Raw genomic sequence first — 23,573 nt, forward strand, 5'->3', positions numbered from 1 at the left:
TCCTTGATTTGAACTTCACTGGAACACTATATCTCTAGCATAGCAAACAGCTGGAAGGTCAGGACCATTTTTCTTGCATCATTTAAGCCCCCCCCCCCCAAGCACTTATGAAAACTAAGTCTCAATGTCTACAGACCTTAAAGTCATAAAAATTCCTACAGTAGACAAAATCTATTTGCGCTTCCGAAATCTCTCTCTCCAACTGTTTTACAAAAACAAATCATGTTGGAGAAATATTTGATCTAATAATTAACTTGAGACACGCAGAACTTGTATGTCATTAACTCAAACGATACTGAATGATATTAAAAATGTATAAATTGAACAGCTATATCAGGCATTATTGAGGGGGTGTGATCGTAAGATAGCACTGATCGTAAGATAGCACTATTATTCATGATGCATAGAAAACTGCTGAATTGGCTGAAAATGGTTTTGACATAGGAAGCTTCCCTGAGGAACTACAGGACTTTGATAACTACTCTCTGATGACTGCAACTTCTCACATTAGATTTTCTTTAGTTCGATACAATCTGGTGATAAATACGTACTCCATGGTAGCCCCATTGGTTTGGGTCAGCTTATTATGCTTATTATATTATTGTGAAATTGGGTCCACAGTGTAGGAATGCCAATTATATGTTGTCAGCCCTGGTGACAAGCTGCCACAATAGCTGTACGAACAAACTGATTTAAGATAAAGCTTTCTGTGTTTCCAATTTTATTGAAGTGATAGAATAAAGGGCTCTTACTCCCTACTTTGTTTTCACAATATGTGACTTAAAAGTGTTTGTTTCTGTACTGAGTAGCGAAAGTGTGTTTTTACATAAGTATTAGCATTGCTCACTGAATTACTTCAATGGATGTAATGTAATTGTGTGTGAAAAATTAAAGCTCCATGACAATGTTACAATTAAAATTAGTTCAGATTGTTGCCAGTTTTGCTTCAAGGTTGCATTTGCAACTGGAAGAGTAAAATCTGAAGATAAATTCCTCCAAGCTTATTAACTGGTGTGTCATATCACACATTGTCATATCGCAGTTAGCAAAAGAAAATTTGTTGTGAATTGAGTGCAGTGGCTTTGTAACAATCTTGTTTCCTGTTGTTTAGCTGGTCCTTGATGCGATATGCTATGGTACAGTTGGTGCTTCATAATTTGAAGAAGTTTTATCCAATGGCAGGGCTGGATCTATCAGGTAATTAATTACCTTCCTTATGTAATTTTCTTCCCACATTTGTTTTCTCAGGTTATGATGCTAAAAATTCTTATTTAAGAAGGGAGATTAGAGTATACAGAGATGAGAAATTTCAGCCTTGATAATTTTTTTCAGACTACCATGTGCTATCATCAATGTTTCCATTGTGGCTGAAGCCAGGAGGAGTGAATTTCAAAGTTTGCAAAAACCTTGTCATTAAAGGGGCTGAGAATAGGCTTTGCTGATGTCATATGCTGTAAGACCATAAGACATAGACCAAATGGCCCACTTCTACTTCAATCATGTCTGTTTTCCCTCGCATTCATTAAGATTGTGGCCACTTTTCTGCCTTATCCCCTTGTTTCTCTTAATGATTAAAAATTATCCAATCTCAACAGGCATCTGTAGTCAAGAATTCCATGAATTTGTTGCCCTCAGAGGGGAGAAGTCCTCTTCATGTTGGTCTTAAATGGGATCTCCTTACTGAGATTATGCCCTCTGGGCTTAGACACAAGTAGATGCAGAGAAGTTTTTCTCCACTTGTGAAGTGTCTAAGCCCAGAGGGCATAGTCTCAGAGTAAGGACATCCCCATTTAAGACCAATATGAAGAAGTTTTCTCCCCTCTGAGGGCAGTAAATTCATGGAATTGTTGACCACAGATGCCTGTTGAGATTGGCATCTGTGGTCTGACCAGTGCTTTGTAGACTTTTGGGACGCCCTCCCTTTTTATACTCCATTCCATTGAGAAAATGTATACTGATCTTGACCATTTGGTGGAATGCCTCTGCAGGTTTCTCAGAGGAAGAGGCAGCAAAGCCCTATTCTTGATGTGGTTCGGTAGGTTATGATAGTACAGTTGTGGACAAAGGGATCTCTGCCTGGAGATTTTCTTGTCAGGAGGAACTGCCTGTGTGTGGTGTAGAAGGGGTTTAGGATGAAATACTGAATGAGTGGGGTGCAGAAAGGGTTAGGATTTGAATGGGGTGGGTTGGGAAGAGATGTTTCTCTTTGATGGGATCAAAAGGGTTGATTACAATTTAAGTACAAGGAAAGGCTTCAATGACTCTTCTATCACCAGAGAATATTTGGAGAGTTTGGCTGAAACTTTGAATATGTGAAATAATGATACTTTTGTGAAGTACTTTAAAACCACAGATTTTCATGCTATGTAAACCATATTTATATGTTGATAATACACAAGCTCTGATTATATATCAAAAATTATCTTACTGCTGTATTGCCACTGAGGTGGTAATTTCACACCTGCTGTTTTGTCTGTTGACAGTATCTCAAAAACTGATACAAAATTTCATTGAAAGATGTTTATAGGGATAGCTCTTCCTTGAACGCATTCTAATTAGTTTTCATTAAAGATGTATATTCAGGGATGGGTTAAAAGGAAGAGTTTTAATAATAATGTCACAGTTTGTGTTATTGCAGGACAGAAGGCCACTAGTTTGATCGAGTCTGAATTGTTCTGGAAATAGCTGACACAATCAGTCCCATTGCCCCACTCTATTCTCATAGCTCTGCACATTTATTTTCCTACAAATAAATTTTACTTAAGGTTGTGAATTCATAGAATCCCTACAGCCTGGAAACAAGTCCTTCGGTCCAGTAAGTCCACAGCCACCTAGATCCATTCCCCTACCCTATTACTGTACATTTATTCCTGACTAATACATTAACCTGTACATCCATGACCACTGTGGGCAATTTAGCATGGCCAAATCACCAAACCTGCACATCTTTGGATTGAGAGGAAACTGGAGTACTTGCAGGAAACCCATGCAGACATGGGGAGAATGTGCAAACTCCACAGAGTCGCCCGAGGCAGGAATCAAACCCGTGTCCCTGGTGCTGTGAGACAGCAGTAATAATTTGAGCCACAGTGTCACCCAATTGTTTAAACTGTACTGGAGGAAGTTGTCACAATTGTGAAAATGTGAGCAAACATTTTGGAAGAGCTGGTAATGTACAGATTGGCCTGAAGCTGTGCCAATGAGATGGAAGGTCTGAATAAAGTCATCTTGTTCAGCTTTGTAATTACAGAGAATCAGACAGTTAAGGGCAGCCTTAAGGAAGAACTATGCAAACACAGAAATGCAAAAGAAATGCACTCACTACTGAGTGCTGCCTTCACTTATTTTGTTTTTTGCTGGACTCTATGGTCATTTTTCAGAAGTATTTTTTGTTTATATTCTTTTACAGGATGCAGGCATTGCTAATACAGCCTATTTATTGGAAAGTAGTTTGCAAAGCTCTGCTGACATCCTGTGCTTTGCATGTTCATAATCTAGCAAAGCCATGTTCAGTTATTGAGTTGATTTTCATCTTATATTAAATACTGAAATATTGAGGTCACTATTGTTGTAAGTAAATGTATTGGTTTACAATCTTGATTGTGATGGAAGGTAAAGAGAGAACCCGCTTCAAATCTAGTAATTCCACTTACTTGAAGTGGCCTGGAAGCATTTGCATTTAGTACACATCGTAAAAAGTGTCAGCGTTATGTGATTCCTTGTCACAGTATTTGACCACTGATTTTTAAATGTTTTTGGCTTGGACCATTTTCATCCTTGAACCCAGTGGGAAAGAAGTGGAAGATTTTGATGAGATGAAACATTCAGGCAGTGACTTTCCAACCAATTCATTTTAGCAACTTTTTTTTTCTTCCGCTTTGCTAAGTTCTAATAAAGCAAATTTGTTATTTCACCAGTGTTTTAGCATCTTTTCTTCTCTTTATAGAGCTCCCAGTTTGTTCTCCTTCCTGCCATGCAATTTTAAAAACTCTTCAGCGCTGGGAACAAGTGTTACTTCGGCGTCTTGAGTTATTTGGTGGCCCCCCTAAAGATTTCATCTCTATGCATGCCAGTGAAGGCACAATGTCTTCAGGTCCTGCTCTCCTCATTCATAAAGCATTGCTGGAGCCTACCAATACGCCATTCAAGTAAGAGGATTAAGCCAAAAGTATTAGATCATTTAAATTGTCCCAGGGTAAACTAGAATAAATGTAATGTACAAAGTCAAAGAGGGAAAAAACTTTATTCAGGGACATTTTGTAGATCTGGGTAATTATTTTGTCTGTTAAGGAAAGATATGCTGGTTGACTGTCGGTGAAAGGGTATACTGAACAAACGAAAAATTAGGCATCAGCAATTAGAACATGGGTAGGATCTGTATAAAACTCAAAAGGTAAACTAGATTGGAGGAGAGGCAGGTGAACCTCTGTCTCACCTGGAAGGACTGTTTGGGGCCCTGGATGGAGGTGAGGGGAGTGGTGCGCTGGCCAGTTTTGCATCTTTTCCAGTTGCAGGGGAAGGGATTGTGGGGTTCAGGGGGCTCGGTGGGGAGAGTGGCGCAAACCAAGGACTGTCGAAGGGAACGGTCCTTGCGGAAGGCAGAGAGGGGTGGGGAGGGGAAGATGTTCTTGGTGATGGGGTCTAGTTGAGTTTAACGATGATATATTGGATCCAGAGATTGGTGGAGTGGTAGGTGAGGACAAGGGGGGCTCTCTGTCTTTATTGCCCTGGAGCGGGGAATGGAGGTGGTGCTGTCTGGGTGACAGAGGGGGGAAAAACACATTGTTTAAAATAGATGGACATCTAGAAAGTGTTCAGAAAAGATCTACAAGGATGTTTCCAGGTTGGAGGGTTTGAGTTCTTGGGAGAGATTGAATAAGCTGAAGCTGTTTTCCCTGGAGTGTTGGAGGCTGAGGGGTGACCTTATAGACGTTTATAAAATCATGAGGGGCATGGATAGGATAAATAGACAAAATCTTTTCCCTGGGGTGGGGGAGAGCAGAACTAGGGGGCATAGGTTTAGGATGAGAGAGGAAAGATATAAAAGAGACCTAAGGAGTAACTGTTTCACACAGAGGGTGGTACGTGTATGGAATGAGCTGTCAGAGGAAGTGGTGGAGGCTGGTACAATTGCAACATTTAAAAGGCATTTGGATGGGTATATGAATAGGAAGGGTTTGGAGGGATATGAGCCAGGTGCTGGCAGGTGGGACTAGTTTGGGTTGGGATATCTGGTCGGCATGGATGGGTTGGACCAAAGGGTCTGTTTCCGTGCTGTACATCTCTATTGAAGAATCAATGATGCACTGTCAGAAGGCTTTCTAATTAATTGGTTCTGACAAATAAAATATGAAATCAGTAAGCTGTGATGGGAAAGATCTTGATGTGGAAAAGAGGGGATATTAGAAGTACTGACCATGACGTTGGAGTTCTCTTGAGGCCTTCAAGTTGTGCTAGGGAGTGGAAAGTTAATTATTTAATGCAATTGCCTAATAATCTTTGCTGTAGAATATTCAACTTAATGTGTGTTGTGGCTAAACTTATAGAATCTCTAATTCAAGATGAAATGCTTACATGTAATTAAGGATAGTCAATGCAGCTTTGTCAAAGACAAGTTATATTTGGCAACTTTGGTGATAAAGTAATTGGTTGAGACAGTAAGTATTGTGTCATTTAAGTGAATACTACCTATTAATATATTCAGATATTGAGCAAGGAGGAGAGAACAAGGCAATGACATTAGTTTTTCATTGGTATAGCAAACAACCAACAGAAAACCTATTATACCAGCTTTGCTATGGCTTTCTATGGTATTAAAAATGTAGTATAATGAAATGTGGACTCTGTCATTTATAGTTTTGTTTGGGAATTTTGAGTGAAAAAGGTTAAGTACAATTTTTGTTTTATGTAATTGTGTGAAAACTATCTATTAAAATTCAAAGGCTTACACCATCGAAATTGCTTTTTCCTGACAGGTCAAAACACCACACCGCTCTTCCTGTTAAAAGACTTTGGCAATATCTTGTGAAACAGGAAGAAATACAAGAGATTTTCATTCGAAATATTTTCACAAAACAGAGATGTCACAATGAGGTGTGTAGTATTGAAACTACGATTTTGGAATTTAATGCATCATGTTCAACTATATGCTGTTATTATTAACGTTTTCTTTCCATTTAAACTCTGCAAATTGTGAATGGTTGAATAGTATGTTAAAATAAAGTTGCATCTTTCCTGCAGAAACATGCAGTTTGGTAAGTTTTACAAGTAGTTGTAAAAGAAATCTGAAATTCATATGTGAAGTGAGTGTGACTGTTTGATTGTGACATTAAGGTAGTCTAGCAAAACTGGAGTCTTTAGGAGATAGTAAACATCCCCACTGGTCTGAGCCACACCTAACCCGATGGAAGATGGTTTGGTTGTTGGTCAGTCATCTCTGCCACAGGGTGTACTTGTTCAGAGACATGTGATACCTGTCCCTGGAGCAGGTGGCTTGTGAGCCCATGCCTCTTGACCCAAAGGCAGGAACAGCACTGCACCACAAGAGCCCACTCTGGCTCTGAAGTAGTGCCCCACCCCCAGTCATTTGTAGCTGCTTCATCAGTGACCTCACCATAAGATGAGAAATCAAGGTGTTTGCTCATGGTTAAGCAGTCATGCGTCAGTATTATCCTTTTAAAGATGTTGAAGGAGTATTGTCAGGAATTAACCAACTCTATAATGATTTAAATTAGATGAATTCTACTAATTAAGCATTGCCAGTATTGTGAAATGCTTGAAATAAATTGAAAATAATGATGCATCAAAACAAGTCTAAAGAAAATAGTTTACATGCAAATTTTTCAGGGAACGTGTGAAGTTCTCATTACTTATTTTGAAGTTAAGCTGTTGCAAAGCAAGTTGGTGTCTTTATTCGTGTTTATGTATCTGTATCTGTATCTGTGCCTCTGTATCGGTTTTGTTTTTATTTGCTTGTATAATTCTAATACTAACCAACCACTAAACCTTTTGGAGTTAAGAAATCAGGTGCAGTAGTTTCAAGGCTTTGTTACTTGATTGGTAAACCAGAAGCCTGGATTAATAATCCAGGGACAGTAATATAAATCTGACCATTGCAGCGGAGGTATTTAATTCAGCTGTTTTAAAATTTTCCCCATTGGCAGGGCCTAAACATCACTGGAAAAGCCACCATTAATTTCCATTCATTGCTTTGTGAAATGCTGCATTGTGGCATGAGCACTCTCTCAGTGCTGTAAGTAGAGTGATAAAAGAACAATGTATTTACAAGTCAGGACGCTGTGTGATTTGGAGGGGAGTGTGATGGTGCTTACTGTGTCTTTGTTCTTCTAGTGATAGAGGTCACTGGTTTGGAAGTTGCTGCCAAACACGATTTGGCAAGTTAGTACAGTGCCTATTGTAGGTGGTACATAAGGCACCAGCACACCAGTCTGTAAGTACTAAGGGTAGTGGATCATGTGCTAATAAATGAGAAGGTTTTGTCTGGATAATGCTGAACATCTGAGTTCTTTTAGAACTGAACTCACCCAAGAAGTATTTCATCACACTTCTGATTTTATGTCTTGTCAACAGGCTTTAGAAAGTCAGAAACTAAGCTGTTACTCATAGTATACCTGTCTTTAGGGCTGCTTTGTAGCCACTGTGTCTATATAGCTGGTCAACTTACATTTATCAAGGTGACTACCAGTGTGCTGACAGATGATTCAGCAATAGCAATCCCATCAAAATTCAAGTGAAGTTTGTTCGGCTGTGTAATCATTGACATCTGGACTCCTGACCTTTTGATGTGGAAAAGTTATTAACAGAGTAATAAAGTGGGTTAATAATGCTGTGAGGAAGAACAGTATTGTCCTGACTGAGGTAATTGACTTCCAATAAACACAACTGTTGCCCACAACAAAAAGAGAAATTTCTGGAGAAATTCAGATCAAGCAGCTTCTGTGGAGAGAAAAGAGAGTTTTGCTCCAGTGATCCTTCTTCAGAACAACTATCGTCCTTTGGGCTAGGTATGAATCCAAATGTAACATTTTTCCTGATTATTATTGAGTTCAGTTGTACTAAGTTTCCTTGATGTCACAATCAGTCATGCTGCCTTGAAGTCAAGGATAATCACACTTCTACTTCATCTCTGAATTCTACTGTGTCCATATTTGGACCAGAGCTGTAATGAAGCACAGGAGTAGGGTGATGCTGGTGGAACCCAAATTAAGCATCAGTGAACAGGTTATTGGGAAGTCAAAGCCATTTGATGCGATTGTAGTTCATTTTGTCATTTTGCTGATGGAGAAGGGTAGGTCAATAAAACTATCATGGAGACAGTTTCAGATGCAGTCATGGATCAGTTTCCATTTGTGTTCTGCCAGCACTTAAACTTATCTCATAATCTTTCTGCATATAAATTGGATGAGACACAAGATCTTAACGACTGTGCATTGGTCAGAATGAAGCCATTTTGGTTGACCTCACCACAGACCTTGTACCTTTTTTTTTCCTGATTGCTTTCCCATTTCTCATTGTTCTCAACCCTCACTTCCACATGAGCTGAATTTCCGCTCCCTTAGTCTTTCCAGCAGTGTACTTGCTTTTTTCTTAACATTGCCTTGCCTTCATCCTCTTTCAACCCGTGTTAACAAAATTTTCATCCCTATCTTTTATCACCTCTAGATTCAACCATTCATGAATCTTCTCCTCGCGGCCTTCCTCTGCAAAGCTAAAGGTAGTCAATCCCCTTCAGCCCAAACCCCCACACATCAGGTGCCATTTGCAATTAATCTTTGATCCTTTGCAACATTTTAGTAAATTATTGTTGCAGTTCCAGTATCCCATCCATCGTTTAGTCTGTGAGACTGCAATGAGCATTCTGACTATATTGCAATTAATATTTGATTATCGCTTTTTGTATTCAGTACCACTAAATATAAAGCCAATAATAATTTTCCATTAAAAAATCAAAGAACTGCGGATGCTGTAACTCAGAAACAAAAGCAGAAGTTGGATCAGCAGGTCTGGCAGCATCTGTGAGGAGAAATCAAACTTTGGGTCAGGTGACCCTTTTCTGTGCTTCCACTTTCCTACCTGTTTTTGAAAGATTTAAATTGACCTAAACCTTTTAACTTTCAATTCCATTGAAAATCTTACGATTTATGGCATTTATTTTCTATTCTTTTCCCAAAGTATTTTGCCCACATTTATCTAATTTGAACCTTAATTACCATATACCTGTCAACTTCACTAGATGTTATATCACCTACATTCTTTCTCATAGTTTGCTAGTCACTTTTATATTTAAAGGAACAAACTTCTTCAGTTCTCGTTCTCGAATTGCTGACTAAGTTGTTACTGAGTATTTTCTAGAGAAGAATGAGAAATGATCTCATTGAAATATTCCATTGATGAGGTGACTGTGCAGATTTATTGCTGAGAACTTTTTTTCCACTGACTGGGAAATCTGTAACAAGAGAGCAGTACTTTTGGGATAAGGGACCAATCACTCAAGATGAGGATAAGTTACTTGATTTAAAGGATTATGACACTTTGGAATTTCCCTTTGCAGAGGGTTGTGGATGTGCCACCACTGAATACAGAAGAGCCTTGATTATCTGAAAGACACTGGCAGGAAGTGTTTCATTTGGTTAATTGAATGCTGGATAATCGAAAGCTGTTTAGTCAAGTATCGGGACCTTGCAATAGAACATAGAATAGAACATAGAACAATACAGCACAGAACAGGCCCTTCGGCCCACATGTTGTGCCGAACTTCTAACCTAGATTAAGCACCTATCCATGTACCTATCCAAATGCCGCTTAAAGGTCGCCAATGATTCTGACTCTACCACTCCCACAGGCAGCGCATTCCATGCCCCCACTACTCTCTGGGTAAAGAACCCACCCCTGACATCTCCCCTATACCTTCCACCCTTCACCTTAAATTTATGTCCCCTTGTAACACTCTGTTGTACCCGGGGAAAAAGTTTCTGACTGTCTATTCTATCTATTCCTCTGATCATCTTATAAACCTCTATCAAGTCACCCCTCATCCTTCGCCGGTCCAACGAGAAAAGGCCGAGAACTCTCAACCTATCCTCGTACGACCTACTCTCCATTCCAGGCAACATCCTGGTAAATCTTCTCTGCACCCTCTCCAAAGCTTCCACATCTTTCCTAAAGTGAGGCGACCAGAACTGCACACAGTACTCCAAATGTGGCCTAACCAAAGTCCTGTACAGCTGCAACATCACTTCACGACTCTTGAATTCAATCCCTCTGCTAATGAACGATAATACTCCATAGGCTTTCTTACAAACTCTATCCACCTGAGTGGCAACCTTCAAAGATCTATGTACATAGACCCCAAGATCCCTCTGTTCCTCCACCTGACTAAGAACCCTACCATTAACCCTGTATTCCGCATTCTTATTTGTTCTTCCAAAATGGACAACCTCACACTTGGCAGGGTTGAACTCCATCTGCCACTCCTCAGCCCAGCTCTGCATCATATCTAAGTCCCTCTGCAGCCGACAACAGCCCTCCTCACTGTCCACAACTCCACCTATCTTCGTATCATCTGCAAATTTACTGACCCACCCTTCGACTCCCTCCTCTAAGTCATTAATAAAAATTACAATCTTGCCAGATAATCAAATGCCGGATAATCGAGGTTTCTCTGTATATTTAAAACTGTGTTAGACAGGTATTTGGTGTCTCTGGGAATTGAGGAATATAGGGAAAAGGCAGCAAGGGGAGTCGATGTCCAAAATCTGCTGTGGTCACGTAAAATGGTGGAGACAACTTGACAGACGAAAGAGGAACCTCGATTATCCAAACGAGATGGGTGGGCAGTATTTTTTTTTTGGATCGTTGATTATTTAGTTAATTGATTCAATGCCTCCCCTCTGGGCCTCAGAGTTTTCTGACATTGCCTTTTTCCTCGCTCTGCCTGTCTTGATTCTTCTCTCTGTCTCAGAGTTTGTTTCTGAGCAGAGACATACACATGTATGTAAGGTACCTGCAGCATTGCTGAAGCCTCCCACATCCCACCTGCTGCCCCCATCAGTTCAATGGGATTGACACAGCTCTTGCTACATTGCTCCCAGTTCAAGAGACTAGGCAGCTGCACACTGCACGTGAACCCCCACTCCCAGTCCGCCCCGTCTGCCCCCCCAACCCCATCTAGCACCCCTGCCCCCTACCCCCTACCCCATCCAACCCCACCCCCTTACCTGTCCAACCCTGCCCCCCCATCTGACCCCACCCCGTCCTTCATTCCCCCACCCACACCTCCAATCTTGTCCAACTCCACACCTCATTTCATCCCCCCACACCACGCAGCTGGACTGGACATCAACAGCAGGACTGCTGCTGCCGTTGAGGGGTGAGTATCAAAATACAGCACGCGCGCACACGCACATGCATGCAGCCTCGTACACGCACACAGTCACACACACACTTTTACTGCAACATTTTAACAAGTTCCACCTTTGCCATCCGGACAATGTTGGAGAGATTATCTGGGGAAGGGGGGATTTAGGGTACTCTGTGTAGAACTCCAGGGAAAGTAGAGAGAGAGAGAGAGATGGCGAGTGTCTGCCATTTAGAAATAGTGCCTGGGGCCCAGTCAATGTTCAGGGCAGCATTTCAGTAAGCTGAGTCCACTTTGAATCATTGTAAACAAAAGGCGCAATCAGTGTTTGAAACATCTCTTTGATGTAATGTTTCTATCAGGACCTTGAGATCATCTTCTGTTAATCCAAAATTCGGATAATCGATATTCAAATAATCAAGGTTCCTTTGTATATGGTTTTCCCCTGCTATTTTATAGTCTTATAACTCCTAAATGTTCTAATGCTCACTTGATGCTTATATTGATTTTAAATGTTTCTTAGATTTTAAAACAATTTATTTAGGCTGATTTTACAAGATTGAAACACTTGTCCCAAATGTCTAACATAATCCTTTTGGGGAAAAAAGGTAGAAATAGCCAGTCAAGTTTTATCAGTAAGATTGTGCTATGTTTTAATCAAATAGTCTAATAGGGGTTTGTAAGCCTGATAACAACAGGGAAAAGGCTGTTCTTGAAGCTGTGATACATGCTTTCAAACTTCTGTATCTTCTGACTAATGGAAGAGGGTATGACAGGTGGGAGGAGTATTTGATTATGTTGGCTACTTTCCTGAGGGAGCACGAAGTGTAGACTTCGTGGCAGGAAGGCTAATTTGTGTGATGAACCGGGTTGTGTTCACAACTTTCTGTAAATCCTTGTGATCTTGGGCAAAGCAGTTGCCACACCAATCTGTGATGCAACCGGATAGGATGCTATTAATGATGCATCTATAAAAACTGGTAAGAGTCATTGTGGACATGCTGTATTTCCTTTGCCTTCTGAGCAAGTAGAGGTGCTCATGTACTTTCTTTACTGTTGTCATGAAAGGACCAGGTGGAAGAGTATGGGCCAAATACTGGCAAATGGGATTAGGTCAGATTGGGATGTCTGGTCAGCATGGACGACTTGGACCAAAGGGTTTGTTTTCGTGCTCTAACTTTTAAGACTTTCATGTAGAAACAGTAAATGGTGCAATATCTATACAAAATGCCTGTTGTTAAATATCTGTGATCATTTTCGGGCCTAAATCAGAAAGTTTCAACTTGAGTAATATTTTCTAATCTGTGCTTAATTCATTTTTTTAAACAATTTGTCTTGTGGCTGTTCTTGATGTAGTCAGTAGATACCTCCAAAGAAACAAACAGAAATTCTATGATGGAGGAACCTAGCGTCAACAAGGTACAGCTCAATTGTTAATAACCATCTCTGGCTGTAGTGTTCTCCCCAGGCTACTCAGTTCTACTGCAATACAAGGTCAGCATTAAGTTCAACATAATTTGACTAATCACTCGCTGAGTCTGTATTTTTTTAAAAAACTGATTTCAAATAAACTTACAGGTTAAGTACCTGGGGAGACCACACATGAAATTAGTGGTCAAGGGAATAGTATCCACCATATCATGTATTTTGAATATATACATTTTCTTGTACATGATGTGCCAGTGAGTTGCATTAAACAGGTATGGGTTTTTCTTTTATCCTAAAAAATGCTGATTTTTACACATGCATTTCTGTGATTTTTTTTTAAGTATCTGGTAAGGTTGCTATTTTTCATTGCAGTTTAAAATATGCTTCTCTGGCATATTGAAAAAGCTAAAAATTATATTGGCAACTGATGAAGAGCATGTTCCCTCATAGAGTACAGCCATACCAACTGACAGTCAAAACAAGTTGAAGAATTATGCTCAAGATTGTCTTTAGTCAAAAAAAACTTAAATTTTTTTTAAAGTAATGGTTCTTTGCCTTGCAACTGGTCAATTTTACATTTCACTGTTTATATCGGACATGGTTGACTTACATTCACTATGTTTAAATCTTGATTTAAAATCCCCACATAATGGAGACATTATCTTGAATGCATGCAAGTTATGCTGTCCAAAATTATTCTGTCCTACTTTGCATGAAGTGAAGGATCTCCACAGTAACTGCTGTAGCTTTCAACCCTCAAGCTTGATCGATATTGAACACTATTTGCATTACATTGATCTGTAGCCTGTGATACCCATATCTAATTAAATTCCATCAGTTTCCAGTTTCAGTTGATCTAACTTCCATAATCCCTTTGGGAAAACAGTTCCACTCTTTTCACTCACTACTCTTCCTACAAAAAAAAGGAGTTTCTTTGATTTCAATCTTAAACAGCCTTGCTCTAATTTTATGTTTGCATCCACCAGGTCTTGGGGAGGGGGGGGTGGGGGGCATCAACTCCATATCCATGCTTTTATAATTTTGAAGCTTTCAATTAAGCTAACACAAGTACAAATGATTCTCTTATCCTGAGGTACAGGAATAATCCCAGAGGATGGAGAGTTTCACATTTTAGATTGTTTGTTTGAAAATGGATAAAAGATAAGACAGAAAAGTATAGGCCTGGGAAGCTTTGAGAAACAAATTCAGTCATGTGCACAAATTTGGATTAGTCAAAAAATTCTCATAGATTTGTTCATGGTAAATTATAGTTAGGAATATTGATTTTATTTTTGAATGGTATTATGATTGATATTACATGAACTTCCACAACACCTTCCAAGTGGAACAAAACAGGTTTGAGCACTACGTTGAAACCTGGGGTATAAAACCCAGTGGTTTAATAAATAGGAAATTGGTTGCAGGACTGGAAGAAGACATGCAGTGGGGCCTCCGTGGGCCATGATTATGGTCACTCATTTCCTTTTGTTGATATTATTGATCTGGGCTTGACCATGCAGGGCTCCATTTCAAACTTTGCAGATTTAACCAAAGTGGGTACTATTATGAACCCCTGAGGAGGTTAGTTACAGATTTAAAGAGAGCTTAAACGATTTGGTAGATTTGTTGGACACATGGCAGTTAAGTTTAATACTGAGAAGAATGAAGTATTACACTTTGAAAGAATGAAGAAAGGAAATATAAAGTAAAAGATGCAATTCTAAAAGGGATATGGAGCAAAGGCATGCGGGTGTACATGTGCATAAGTTATTGGAGGTGGCAGGAACAGTTGTGAAAGTGGTTAATGTGGCATGTAGATCTTGGGCTGTCAAAATAGAAACATTAAGAGTATAAAAGCATTGAAGGATGTGATTAAACTGCATCAAAGACTTCTTTGACCTCAACTTGAGCATTGAGTTTGGATAGAGAATACAGGGAGAAACTGTTTGCCTTGACAAGGGCCATAGAATCAGAAAGATCTATCGCATGCAAACAGATGCTTCTGTCCAACTTGTCTATATCAGAAATAAATCTAGTCCCATTTGCCATTGGCTCCTATTCCCCTAAACCCTTCCTATTCATATACCCATCCCTTTAAAATGATGTAATTGTACGAGCTTCTTCAATCAACTGTTTTCATACAAGTACCACCCTCCGTGAAAAAGTTATCCCTGAGGTCCATTTTAAGTTTTCTCTCCCCTCACGTTAAACCTATGCCTTCTAGTTTTGGACTCCTTCATTCCAGGGAAAAAGACCTTGTCTATTTGCCCAATCCATGCCTGTCATGATTTTGTAAACCTCTATAAGTTCACTCCCCCCAGCTTCGGACACCTCCATGGAAAATAGCCCCAGCCTGTTCAACCTCTTCCCATAGCTCAAATCGTCCAACTCTGGCAACATACTTGTAAATCTGTTTTGAACCGTTTCAAGTTTCACAACATCCCCCTATGACAGGGAGAATAGAACTGTATGCATTATTCCAAAAGTGCCTAACCAATGTCCTGTATAGCTGTAATATGACCTCCCAACTCTTGTACTCAATGATCTGACCAAAAAAGGCGAGCATACCAAATGCCACCTTCACTATTCTATCTAACTGCAACTCCACTTTCAAGGCATATGAACTTGCACTCCAGGATCTTTGTTCAGCAACACCTCCCAGAACCTTACCATTAAGTGTACAAATCCTGTCCTGATTTGCCTTTCAGAAATGCAGCACCTCGCATTTATTTAATCCATCTGCTACTCCTTGGCTTATTAACTCATCTGATCAAGATCCTGCTATACTCTGAAGTAACCTTTGCTGTCCACTACACCACCAAGGAAACAGATTAAAGATGATTGGCAAAAGAAAAAGCAATAGTGGCATTAGGAAAAAGTTTGTTTTATGGACTGGTGTTTAACTTTAGTCACGGGTGAGGGCATCTTTGACTAGGCCAGCATTTACTGCCCATCCCTAATTACCCAGAAGGCAGTTAAAATTAAGCCACATTGATGTGACTCCAGACACACATCAAAGCCAGAAGGGTAAGGTTGGCAGTTTCTTTCCCTGAAGGGTGTTAGTGAGAGAGATGGGTTTTTCTGACACTTGACAATGGATTCATGGTCATCTTTAGACTCGTAATTCCAGAATTTTAATGAAATCAAATTACACGGTCTGCCATGGTGGGGTTGAACCCAGAATGTCACCTAGATCTCTGGGTTAACAGCCCAGTGATAATACCACTCAACAGTTTCTTCCCCTAAAGATTTAGAATGCTGTAATTGAGAGTGTGGTGGCAATTAATTCAATTATGACTTTCAAACTGAACTGGCCAACTTTGAGGGCTACAGGAAAAAGCAGAGTAGTGGGACTAGCTAAGTAACTTTTACAGAAAGGAGGTGGGCATTTTATGGTAAACATATTCTTTTGGCTGCAGCAGCAGTCAGAACTAGTGGTCACTGAATGCTTTTCAAGGGTAGTATGAAGGAATAATAAATTCTTGTCTTGCTTACAAATCCTACATTGTATGGAAAAGCAGTATTTATTTGCACTGAGACTCTCTGCCACATTGTAGTAAATGCTGCCTTCACCTTGCTCCAGTCTAACATTACAATTTCCTCCAGTCGTCCTTTCTTCCCTAAACCATTCGACCCTTCTTTAAATCCTTCCACTTATTCCAAAGGCAAAGCCTTCAGTCACCTGACCCTAGACCATCTCAAACTCTAACCCATGCTTCTCATTTTGTCTGTACCTTCTTTAAAAAATAATTCTCAGTAGCTAATAATTATCTGTTCCCTCTGCTCAATGTCCATAACTTTCATCTACTTATCCATTTTTTCACCCTTCTCTGAAAAGCTTTGCAATTTTCATTACAAGTGCTTTATAAAAGTTGAGGTCAAACTTACTTCATAACACAATGTGCAGAGTTAGTCTCATTTGTTCTTCAGGTGAGAAATATGACTCAATCTGCAATTTATCGCATTACCAACAAAATTTATTTTGCCCCAGAATATGGGTAGTCTTTGATGTCACAGTCACTTCCAGCTCAGGAGTCAACAGTAGTACTACCATCATGGTTGAAATGTAAACCAAAAGGATAAAATTGGTATTGCAAAAACCTGAAATCCAAAGTGGGGAAAAATAACACATATCCAGAATGCAAAATCGAACCCATTGTGCCATTTTGGTTATACAGTATGCCTATCAATGTTACGACTGCACAACATAATTTTACTTCCAAAGTGGTTATCTCTCAGTAAAAATCTTCTCTTGTTGGTCTTGTCTAGCCATGTACCAGTTGATGAAGGTGAATGTCATGGGGAAAAAAATGTGTTGGAAAGCTTTTGCTATACAGTTCTAATGTTGGATTATACTTTAGTACCATAAGGCAATAGGTGGAGTTATTACAATACAGAATGTGGTCTTTTTCCATTTTGTTTCACAAAGGTGGAAGCTGATTCTGGTTACCCTGGTGGAAGGGCAAGGATTGTGCATAAAGAATCTGACATCATTACAGCATTTGCAATTAATAAAGTAAGTGAATACATAATTTCATCAAAAAGTGCCAGTTTAATCACTGTAAAAGTAAGTTCATGTGCTTTTTCAAATGAAAGCTAATAAATACTTAGTTTAAAAGAGGGATATTAATCCACTTTCAATTTAATAAAATTGGTACGGAGTCTACTTGTTTGTTTTTTTCTAATATTGGTGTCAAAATATGACTGGTCTGCTTTGCTACCTTTTTAGGCTAATCGGAACTGTGTTGCCATAGCCACAAGTCATGATATCCAGGAACTAGATGTGTCTGCAATCCTGGCTACCCAGATCTACACTTGGGTTGAAGATGAGTTTGAACTGGAATCAAAAGGGTGTGCTTTGGGAGCTATTTTTGACTTTCTGCTGTGTAATTGAGAAGACCGTGCAATGTGAAAAGCTCCTCAGATGATTATCCTAATTTATAAGCTCGCAGTAGAGCTCATTAGCCTTCAGTAGTTGTTTTATTCAATTTTGTAATTTTGTGTTATGTGTTCCCCTGTTAGACAGTTCTCAAGTAGCAATGCAAAATATTGGTACTTTTATACACCTTATAAAATGGGAATCTAAATCATTATAAAATCTCAAAGGCTAATAAGTCTATACTAATGCTTAATCTCCATGATCAATTAAAATATTTTGTGGTTGGGGCAAAGTTATGCTTAGTTTGTGTAGAGCCTTCCTCAAACCACATCTAGACATCAGGTATTTCATCTGAAGGAAGGTGTGTTGATATATTGGTATTGTGGATGGAAATTACAATTTAGTTGAACTCTGATTGATTTAGGGCCTCAGATGATCAGATTGCAAAACCTTTACTTTTGTTCCCTTAACAGCTTTTCCAAATGATTATATAAAATGTTAAAAGGATTTGATATAGTAAATCACACTGTATGATACTATGCGCCCGTAAAGGAATACTGAACTATACCAGGTGCCAACCTTTGGATGAGAGGGTAGAACATCTGGTTACATTTGTAATATCCCATGGCATTGCATAAAGAAAAATGGAAATTCTTGCTGAAGAAATTGCTGAAACTGTTTTGAACACAAAAAAATTCATTTTATTTATGGATAAAGATTATGTTTGGAGCTCAGTCAGATGTGTTGTACTAAGAAATGGAGAAACCTCAGTTTGAGACAATCTCCAACTTACCAGAAAATAATTTGGTGTTTATGGTACCACTTGTTACCTCTTTTAAAATGAAGTGTTGAGCCAAGATAATGGAGTATGTGTTTGAACTGGAGTAGTTATTTTATCTTATTAATAAGCACCATGTTGGTAAAATGAACTAATTGGTTTATCTGGTAGGTTGCTGGCATGATTGAAAATGATTAGCAAACTCGTTGGTGTGGAGTTTGTCTTATGCATTACTCCTACATACTTTGCAAGGATCATTACCTATTTATTGAATAAATATGAATTTCTGGTTAATGAATAGTTTCTGTCTGGTAAAGTTGACTTTTTTTTCTAATTCCTCGTAGATCTGATGAGTTTCTGGTTGTTCATGCTCGAGATGATTTTGGTGATTTGCAGTGCAGCACACCTTATACTCCCACAGTTCCTGGCACACCAATAAATATGCCATGGCTGGGCAGCATGCAGACTGGCAGAGGGGCATCTGTGGTGAGAATGAAGATTTTGTCTTTATTCCGTTCACCTTCTATTTATTAAGTAACCATACATTTTAAACAAATACTGAGTTAACAAAGGGTATTGCTAATAGGTAAGAATGACTGCTGTTGACACCAAGGCAGAATTTCAACAAGAGATAAGGAGGAATTTCCTCAGCCAATGGGTGATTAATCTGTGGAATTCATTGCCACATAAGGCTGTGGAGCCAAGTCATTGAGTGTATTTAAGACCGACAGGTACTTGAATAGTTAAGGGAGCAAGAATTAGAGGAAACGCAAAAGAATGGTGTTGAGGAAAATGTCAGCCATGATTGAATGAAGGAGCAGACTCAATAGCCTGAATGGCCTAATTCTGATCCTGTACCTTATGGTTTTAAGTGTGGTATCAAGAAACCTGAGCAAAATTGCAGTTAGTGAGTATTGGGTGGAAAATAAAATGTCCAGAGTCATGCCTTGCACACAAACATAGTTATGCAAACATGCCAATGAAGAAATGAGGATGCAAAGATTAAGTAATTTGACTCTTCAAGCCTACTCTGCTGTTTAACAAGGTTATGGCTGATCAAGATTGTTCCCTCAACTGCACTTTCCAGTGTACCTCGAATAACCTTTAACTCCCTTGTTTATCTAGAATCTATCCAACAATGTTTTCTCATACAGAGAGTGGTGCGTATCTGAAATGAACTGCCAGAAGAAGTGGTGAAGGCCAGTACAATTTCAGCATTTTAAAAGGCATCTGGATGGGCATATGAATCAGAAAGGTTTAGAGGGATATGAGCAAAATGTTGGCAAATGGGTCTAGATTAATTTAGGATATGTGGTCATCTTGAGTCGGACTGAAGGGTCTGTTTCTATCCCATGCAACTCTATTATTTCTAACTCATCTTTAAAATTGTTCAATAACTGTGCCTCTTGTTATGTCTGGGGAGGAGAATTCCACAGACTAATAAACCTCCAAGAAAGAAAAACTCCTCTATCTTAAATAGGAGGCCTCTAATCCTCAAACAAGTTCCCAGATTCTGGTTTCTCCAAAGAAAACGGACTGTTCATGTGGATGTAGGCTGGAATTAGGACTACTCTCTGCTTATCTTGAAGAAGTTGCTAGAGACTTTTATGAAATTGTGGGCATTTGCAAAAGCAATCAGAACCCTCCAGCCATTATCAAGATACAATTAGTTCTTGCTAGCTCACCACAACCTGGCAACATATGCCATTTAACCTAAAGGCTGAGGCAGTTGAAGGTAATTGCCTAACTAAAAGACAATGAATGGATTGGACCTCATAAAGCATGATCAGACAGATTTGGGGGAACAACGATTTTAAGCATTGCACAGAGCTTATGAGAAGCCATTTTGTGCAGAACTCTCAAGTGATACCATCAAAGAGAGGGTTCTTAGTCAAATGGAGTAAAAAGAAATAGATTATAGTTCTGTTGAAAGTGTCCAATCTGCAAGTGCCTTAACCATAGAACTAGTGTGGAACCTCCTTGTCTCTCTCCACCTACTAAATCTATGTACAGGCAAATACTAACTATTCAATGATGGAAGCAGTTGCAGCTGCTGAATCTGACATTAACCCCTTCACTTTGGAAGTAGAAATCTTTCAGTAAGCCAGGCCTGAAGCAATTTTAGACACTGAACTTTCTTTCATCTTGCTTATAAAGACCAACAGAGGACAATAAAAAAAAGTGAGATTAAATGTGAGGGTATCTTTCCAATAATATGAAAGAAGACTTTAAGAGTTTCTTACATATATAAAGGGCACAAGTGGACATTGGGCCGTTGGAAACTGATGCTGGAGAGATAGTAGTGGGGGACAAGTAAATGGCTGAGAAACTACATTACTTCACATCAGCCTTCACAGCAGAAGACATGAGTAATATCCCAAAAGTTCGACAGTGAGGGGGCAGAGCTGAGTATGGTAGCCATCGCCAAGGAGAAGGTGCTAGAAAAACTGATTGGCCTGAAGGTGGAAAAATCACCTGGACCAGATGGACTGCACCCCAGAATTCTAAGTGAGATAACTAAAGAGATAGTGAAGGCATTAGTGGTGATCCTTCAGGAATTGCTAGAATCAGGGAGGGTCCCAGAGGACTAGAAAATCACTAACATGACACTCCTGTTTAAAAAGGAAGTGTGGCAAAAAATGGAAAATTATAGACCAACTCGTCTAACCACTGTCATGGGTCAGATCCTTGAATTTGTTGTGAAGGGTATGGTAAAATAGGGCAAAGTCAGCATGGTTTCATCAAGGGGAGATCATGCCTGACAAATCTGCTAGAAGTCTTTTGAGGAAGTAATGAGCAGGTTAGACTAAGGAGAGCCAATGGATGTTATCTACCTGGACTTCAAGAAGACCTTTGACAAGATGCTGCACAGGAGGGTACTGAGTAAGATGGTGTCAGAGGCAAGATGCTAGCTTAGATAGAAGCTTGGCAGTCTGGCAGAAAACAGAGTGGGGATAAAAGGGTCCTTGTTAGCATGGCAGTCAGTGACAAGTTGAGTTCAGCAAGGCTCAGTGTTGGGAATGTAACTTCTCACTTTATATACTAGCGATCTTGATGAAGGAACTGAGGGCTGGCTAAGTTTGCCAGATAGGTCGAGGGACAGGTAGCATTGCGGATGCATGGAGGCTGCAGGAAGATTTGGACAGGTTAGGAGAGTGGGCAGAGAAGTAGCAGATGGAAGCACAATGGGGGAAAGTGTGAGGTCATGCACTTTCTTAGGAAGAATAGAGGTGTAGACTGTTTTCTAAAGGAGAAAGTTCAGAAGTCTGAAATGCAAAGAGACTTGGGAGTTCTAGTCTAGGATTCTCTCAAGGTAAACTTGTAGGTTGAATCAGTAGTTATAAAGGCAGATGCAATGGTGGCATTTATTTTGAGAGGACTTGAAAACAAAAGCAGAGATGTACTTCTGAGTTTCTATAAGCCTCTGGTCAGATCACATTCGGAGTATTGTGTGCAGTTTTGGGCCCCATATCTCAGGAAGGATGTACTGTCCCTGGAGTGTGTTCAGAGGAGGTTCACGAGAATGGTCCCAGGAATGAAAAGCTTAACATATGAGTAATGTTTGAGGACTCTGGGTCTATACTCGATAGTGTATAGAAGGATGAGAGGGAATCTAATTGTAACATACAGAATACTGAACAGCCTGGACAGTGCAGTTGTTGGGAAGATATTTCCATTGGTAGAAGAGACTAGGATTCAAAGGCACAACCTAAAGAGTAAAGGGAAGACCTTTTTGAATGGAGATAAGGAGAAACTACTTCAGCCAGAGAGTGGTGAATCTATGGAATTCATTGCCACAGAAGACAGTGGAGGCCAGGTCATTGAGTATATTTAAGACTGAGACAGGTTCTCAAGTATCACGAGGATCAAGGGTTGTGGAGAGAAAGCAGGAGAATGGGGATGAGGAACTTAGCAGCCGTGATTGAATGGCAGAGCAGACTCAATGGACTGAATAGCCTAATTTCTGCTCCTATGTCTTATGATCTTTTTATTGATACCTGTTTCTTATATATTTTTAGCCATACCTTTGTCATTTTACTTGAATTATGAAGTTGCTTTTACAATAATCTGACCTTAAAGATTCGCTGCTCAATTTTTATATAATAATTTGAATTTTTGGACCACTTGCAATAATAAAATCACTATTCTAAAATCCAGTGGATCCAACCCAACCTATCTAACCTTTTACTAGAACATAACCCCTTCATGCCCAGAATCAGTTGAGTGAACCTCCTCGGACCTGTTTCAAATGCTTCCTTAAGTAAGGAGACCAAAACTGTACACAGTACTCTAAATGCGGTCTTACCAGAGTCCTCTACACTGTCAGAAAGCTTCTCTGTATTAACATTACTTAATTTCATTGGAGTCCTCCAGTCTCAATTTAAACATGTTTGCTAATGCCCAGGAGTATGCAGAGAAGCTGTGAAACCTCAGAACTAAATTGAAGTAGTTATATTTTCTCTTCTGTTTTCATGTTTCTGAGTTTGTCAAGCTTTTGGCAAAACAAGTAATTTGTTTTAAAATGTTAAAGATCAGATTTATATTTTATGTGCATGCAGATTTTTAAATAATTGGAAATGTGCATCCGCAGTGAGAATTTGTCAGATGATTGATGTCAGCAGACACTTTAAAATGCATTTGACAGATGAATGCTTTGTTTACCACAGCAGTCAGTTATGTCAACTTTGTGCATGTAAAATAAGTTGGTGCTAAGGTAGGTGGACCCTGCTGGCTTCCCACATGTTCAGGATGTTACTGACTGTATGTGTCAACCGAAGTATGTTTATCAACTAAACAGTGCCTCCATAGCATCGTGAAGCTGTGTATAACCCCAAAGATGTTTATACAACCGTACTTAAGATTTCTGGGCAGCTGTCATGCTGTATTCATCCTGCAGCAATCCACCCTTCCCAATGTCTCTGCATCCTGAAACAGACTTTTTAACTAGCTTCTCAGAAACTAGGCTTACCTATTTCAAGATGCGAAACCCCAGCAAAGTTGTTGACAATGTGTCTAATTTAAAAAGTATTAAACTGCTCTGACCATAGCAAGCAATTCAAGCAAACCTGCCACCAATTTCTGGCAAGTAATAGTGTTTACCAGTTGTACCA

General features: G+C 39.5%; 1 protein-coding gene across 3 annotated transcripts in view; it reads left to right on the forward strand.

Moving 5' to 3' along the window:
• The window catches only part of LOC140485778 (dmX-like protein 1), a 243,685-nt gene that overhangs the window by 188,665 nt on the left and 31,447 nt on the right, over nt 1-23,573 (forward strand). For 2 of the 3 annotated variants that reach the window (XM_072584297.1, XM_072584299.1), the window contains exons 31-36: nt 1,112-1,197; nt 3,947-4,148; nt 5,976-6,093; nt 17,235-17,321; nt 17,535-17,656; nt 18,807-18,948. In XM_072584297.1, the coding sequence (XP_072440398.1) occupies nt 1,112-1,197; nt 3,947-4,148; nt 5,976-6,093; nt 17,235-17,321; nt 17,535-17,656; nt 18,807-18,948 (757 nt within the window). Of the gene's footprint in view, nt 1-1,111; nt 1,198-3,946; nt 4,149-5,975; nt 6,094-12,733; nt 12,797-17,234; nt 17,322-17,534; nt 17,657-18,806; nt 18,949-23,573 lie in introns of all 3 variants that reach the window. The other variant, XM_072584300.1, reaches the window with a different exon arrangement.

Source organism: Chiloscyllium punctatum, chromosome 2 (genome assembly GCF_047496795.1).
Source record: "Chiloscyllium punctatum isolate Juve2018m chromosome 2, sChiPun1.3, whole genome shotgun sequence".
NCBI lineage: Eukaryota > Metazoa > Chordata > Chondrichthyes > Orectolobiformes > Hemiscylliidae > Chiloscyllium > Chiloscyllium punctatum.